General features: G+C 32.6%; 1 protein-coding gene across 1 annotated transcript in view; it reads left to right on the top strand.

Moving 5' to 3' along the window:
• The first annotated feature begins 3,056 nt into the window (after nt 1–3,056).
• Nucleotides 3,057–6,000, top strand: part of LOC134245531 (glypican-5-like) — a 43,401-nt gene continuing 40,457 nt past the window's right edge. Inside the window, exons 1-2 of the mRNA XM_062727811.1 lie at nt 3,057–3,411; nt 3,681–3,860. Coding sequence (XP_062583795.1) covers nt 3,237–3,411; nt 3,681–3,860 — 355 coding nt within the window. The 5' untranslated portion in view covers nt 3,057–3,236. The remainder of the gene's footprint in view (nt 3,412–3,680; nt 3,861–6,000) is intronic.

Below are 6,000 nucleotides of genomic sequence, written 5' to 3'. Positions count from 1 at the left end.
AAGAAAAATTAGACAATTCAATCTACCGATTGAATGTCAGCTTGACTTGTTTGACAAAGTAGTCACACCCATTTTACTCTACGGATGTGAGATATGGGGCTATGAAAATATGGATATTATTGAACGTGTCCATATAAAAATCTTAAAAACTATATTTAATTTGAAAAGTTCTACACCAAATTACATGATTTACGGAGAAACTGGAAGATTCCCTTTGTAAATCAATGTTTTTAACGAGAATGACTACATACTGGTCAAAGATGTTTACATGTACAGAAGATAAAATTGTCAATATTGTGTACAAGTATATGTATAACCAATTAAGTAATGATGGTATTCAATGTCAATGGATTGAATGTATTCAAAAGATTCTAAATAATTGTGGACTTTCATTTATATGGAATGGGCAAGGTGTGGTCAATGCTAAATGGCCAAGTGCTATTGTAAATCAGAATTTAAAAGACCAGTTCATTCAGAAATGGTCAAATGACATAAATAGTTCTTCCAAAGGCCAGATTTACAGAATTTTTAAAAACAAATTCGGATTTGAAAGCTATATTAAAAATCTACACCCAAAACAAAGAAAATTATTGATGAAAATGCGCACCTCAAATCATCATCTACCTGTAGAAACAGGGAGGTGGTGTGACACCCCATTAAATGAAAGAGTATGTTTACTTTGTAACAATGGAAAGATAGGTGATGAATACCACTACATTTTAGAGTATACAGCTTTTTCAGAGATAAGAAAAAAATTTTTACACAAAAGTTACTGCACCAGACCAAATTTTTTCAAGTTTTATGAACTCATGGCCAATTCAAATATACAATCTTTACAAAAACTATGTACATTTATTTCAAAAATATTTGAGACTGTCTGTCCTTCTTAGCTGTCCTCCTGGTGTTTTCTTTTTGCATATACTTTATTATTACATGTACTATATGTACATCCTCTCTACATGCAGTTGTAAAACATTTACTTATGTATATATATATATATATTTATATATATATATATATATATATATATATATATATATATATATATATATATATATATATATATATATATATATATATATATATACTGTATATATATATATATGTGTGTGTATATTTATACTAAATGTACCTCTGATGACTTTATAGACATTGTATATACTTTATGTTCCTCATGTACCATGTTGTATGGTTTGAGAGAATAAACTGATTCTGATTCTGATTCTGATCAGTGGTCGCCACTCGGAGGTAGTCCTTAAATCCGGAATCATGTAATGCCAATTCACTCTCCTTTCATCCTTTGTCAGGGGTCCTCATTCAATACGTTGCCCATGGACGCAACTCAGGACTCTTGGCATTGCGAGGATGTCCTCCCCCTAACACGAGCTGGACTTTTTATCTCAACTTATCCTTTTCTGTAACTGTAACAGTGAACGAAAAATATATACCTGAAGTAGAGGTTGATTAAAAAAATGAGGTGAACCTTTCGAGTAAATTTTTTAGTCCTAATTTTTTTTTAAATTAAAGTAGTTGAATTTAAGGTGTACAATAGAAAATCTATCATATTATTTAGAGTGTAAATTTGCATTTTAAACCATGCAAGTGTAGCCTATTAGAACTGTTAACAACCACCAGAATACATGTAGGTATTTGATTTTAACTGATTTATTATTTTCGAGTGTCAAAAAATTGAACCTTGAATTCCCCGGAAAAACATGAATTTGAGAGAGAGAGAGAGAGAGAGAGAGAGAGAGAGAGAGAGAGAGAGAGAGAGAGAGAGAGATTGCAGTTTTCAGGTGAATAAAATTCAAGATAAACAGAAGTAAAATTATTTCAAGTATTCCTTTGGAACCCTCCTCATCCGTTTGGCACTCAAAGACCAACAGACGAAAATGACTAAAGGGAGGCAACACTTTATTTTTAAGATGTACGACTTTTACGAGTTATCTTTCTTTACTCTACACAAATGAGTTTGGTCGTGTTTTACGCGGAAGCAGGACTGAGCACTGACTGTGATCGAATCTAAGTATCTTTCTCAAAGTGAAACAAAATATTTTGTTTGAACGAAGCATTTTTTTCTTCTATGCCCCCTCTCCCTTAGCAGTTGATCAAGTTTCGTGATGACTCCGGTTTAACATAGGAAAGTCTGTCGGATATTTTGAGACTCTCAATTCGTCTTAAAAGACCTTGAGGCTTTTGAATTAAGTGAATAAAAAGAAGCTATTGTACACGTATTAGTCTATTACTTTCTTGCTCAAATCTTATATACAATGTATTTTATTTCATTTTTTTTTTTTCAAAATGCGTGATTTGCCCGCCAATCTATATAATATATAAGTGCCCAAATACAGGGTCCCCCTTCTCGCATGATCAATGTAACCAACCCCTCACGACTTTTTCATAATGGGGGTAAACTTTTTGTTGAATGTTTTGTTTTAGTTTTTTTCTTAGTTTATGCAACAATTGCGTCATGTAATAATTTAAATATAGGGGGGAAAGTTACGGAGGCACGGGCTCTTCCTCGGAGGAGGGGGTTCTACCCTAAGGGATCTAAAGCCTAGAGAGCGGATTAAAGATTTCAGTTTTTCCTTTCCTTGGATTCAATAATGCAAATGTGAAATAGATCAATTTAATAAGATGGATATTTTTTTAGCGATTTGTTATAGACAAATTATGTTGATGTCCCTCACAAATACTTCTTTCTATAGATACATTGATCAACAAATAACCTTTTGAAACTTTTCCACATCAGTCTCCTGTATTTATTGTTGGGACAATTTCTTTTAATAAAAATGATAAAATTGTTCGAAGAAAAAAAATGATTTGTATATTTACGCATGTTATATCCTTTATGTTCCAAATTTAAAAAGTAGATGATTTAGGTGAACATATTTTATTTGATCTATATTTTTGAGCTATGGGTTACTGTTTGTTTTCACCCACTGAGGGATTTGAAGAAGGAATTTCAATTGAAATCAAGATGACTAATTTTATGTATACCCAACAATGCGCCTCCGTACAAGAACAGTCTAGCCAATCGCGTGCCGTCTTTCATCAATCGACGGAGTGTTTACTCAAACATTTTCAATGTGTCACGACGGATAGAGCGAACAGCTGAAGGCTGATGTCAGTATGCGAAACATGTGAAAAGAGATGTGATAGAATTGGTTAACAACTCTCACAGACTTGACAAAATTTTCTGTTTTGTGATTTTGTATCCTTTAATACCTTGGAAAATGGCGAAAACTTGTTTGGGACAGCATTTAGTGTTTTTCTTTCTGTGGACTTTTTACGTATCGTTGGCGGATCCAGACGGTGGGGCCCAGACCACTGGGTGCCACCGGGTAAAACAAGCATACCTACGGGAACACATCGGTCCCGCTAGTCTAGTCCCCAGTGAACCTATTTATGGTATATATTATATTTAGATAAAAATGATTTGTTTTATCATAAGCATTTTGCATTTTTTGAAGGAGCTTTAAAATATGAAAAGTATATTTTATCTCAATTTGATAAAATCAAATTTAATAAATAAAAATATTTTGATTTTATTTTTTTTTTTACTTTACTCTAAATTTAAAATTATTTTATTGTAGAATTAAAATTAATATGTTACAATTCTCTGTTATAAAATAAAACACTGAGGCCTATTTCCTACTTATACGTTTTAATCTTTTCAGATGGTGACATTTCAATATGTTTTAATGCTGCTTCTAAAGATAAAAGTGAAAAATCCTGCTGCTCCAAGGCCTCAGAACTGAGTTATGTCACTGCTGCAGAAAAGTTTCTGCGAAAGACAATTCACACAAAAAATGCATACCTGAAAAAATTAGTGATGGACCATATCTTACAGTATGAAGGTCAGTATATTTAGTTTGTGTACACAGTACACAGGGAACAGGTACTTCCTAATGTAAAAGGAAACAACTTATGTAATGACAGGTGAGACTTCTGTGTTACAAACAGTGGTGCAACAGTAGATAAGGCACGCTAGATCAAACTTTTCCTGCTTTACACAAAATACAGAATATAATGCTAATAAAAGCATTGATATATATCATAGTTGACCTTTCAATTGAAACAGTGTACTCAAATGTTTGAGTGAAAAGAAAACAATTATCACCTTTAACCGTGAATAATTATATTTTGATAATTATAATAACGTTTATTTTCACAGAAGGTGTGATATTTCTTCAAACTTAAGGAAATGCAGTTTAATCTTATAATTGTCATAACTTTTTATTCCCACACCCTTAAAAGCACAATGTAAAAAAGATCAAAGGGTAACAAAAAATCCAGAACATAGATTATACATATATATCTTCTTAAGTCTTAGCAGGGTATTATGACAAACTGCTAATTGATAATTATAGAATATACACTACAGTGGCGAATATCTTAAATGCTTAGACCAGTCCATAGAAACTTCTGTCTGATTATGTATAATTAGCCCTTTGAAAAAAATTAAGGAATTTTAAACTAATTATGCTGTGCCTAGTTCTTATACAAACACGGTGCTTGATTCTTAGGAAATATTTACTGTATCATAGCCTGTATAAAGCATTGATTTAATAATCCTTCTATGGAAAAAAACATTGCCTTTAGGGAGAAATTGAAATAATTTCCTTTTTAATCCCGACCTTAATTACTTTCTAATGCAAACAATTTCAATGTTAAGTTGATTAAATCTTTCCCAACATAATGATGAAAGTTTGCTGATTTAATAATGACCCTGTGTTGGAGGAAATCATATTTTTGCACTTGTTCGTGTGGGGGGATAATGATTAATCTGGGTTTAAAACACTTGATTATCTACTTAAGTTAGATTATTACCACAATTCCGTTTGTGGCGTGATAATTTAGCCATGAGTTTCCTGGAATGGCATATCATAGCTTGTGATGCTGACCGCGTCAATGTTTAATTCATTGAATTTCAAATGTTTTTGTAATGAATTACAAAAATCTCACAGAATATTTTTATCACAATGCAATTTTCTCACCAGCACAAATTTTCACACGTTGTTGACAAACATGCAATTGACAGAAATAATGAAGTTGTCGTCAAACTGTCAGGAATGTTATACCACAAGGATGTGATTAGTTTGTAATAAATGCATTTTAAAATCATTAAGTGGAGCTTACTTTATTAAAAAAAAAATCATGCATGGGAAACAAAAAACTTTTGAAGTTCCATTTTAGTCAATAAAATGTAAATTGTGGGTTCAGAGTTGAAAACAAAAACAAACAAGAAATAAATCGCACACATGCATGCTTGCTGGTTTTTTTGGTTAGGTTGGTGCTTCTTCAGACGAGGTTAGGTGTGGAAACAAGGTGACAGAGAAGGCAGTGGTTTGACGTTAGTGGTTCATAAAAAACCTCACGAGCCATTTGTGGAAGTGTATGAGCCATTCTCTGGTGACTTATGTTAGGGAGTTGTTGATCATAGAGCTTCATTGGAATGGCAATTAACTGATTTATTGAAAGATTACTCCATTTCTACAAGTAAAAGAATAGTAAATTTTACAGTTTCTGTGCTGTTCATTTAAATTTTGCCTACCCTGGTATTGTAGATTCCTTATTTTTCATATCAAGAAAATGACTCCTAGACGTCAGGTTATGAGTACATGAATTTGTAATATTGGTCTGTTAATCCAGAGTGTTGACATGCATTTCGAGAATATAAATAATGCATGTGATTTTATTTGATGTATGGTGCACCTTGCTAAATTGTATGATAATTAAGGAATCTATACTAAGCCGTATAAACTTGTACCTTTTTTCCTTTCTGCTAAATCATTTATTCACAGTGAATTTCTCTTGCATGCAGTGTCAAAACCCCCCTTCTTGATCTGCCAGGGCTACTGTTACAGGTTCTTTTTCCAACATTGTAGTGTACATGTCGTCTGTATGTGAAATTATTCTGCAGACAATGTTAGGATGCTCTCTGTGCATACACGATGTCAGTCCTGATCACATCGTACATCCCATTTAACCCCAAGC

This window comes from Saccostrea cucullata, unplaced genomic scaffold (genome assembly GCF_032062105.1).
Source record: "Saccostrea cucullata isolate Sc308-1 unplaced genomic scaffold, CSIRO_AGI_Scuc_v1 ctg71, whole genome shotgun sequence".
Lineage (NCBI taxonomy): Eukaryota > Metazoa > Mollusca > Bivalvia > Ostreida > Ostreidae > Saccostrea > Saccostrea cuccullata.
The sequence above is the reverse complement of the archived record's forward strand: the minus strand, read 5'-3'. Positions and strand labels throughout refer to the sequence as shown.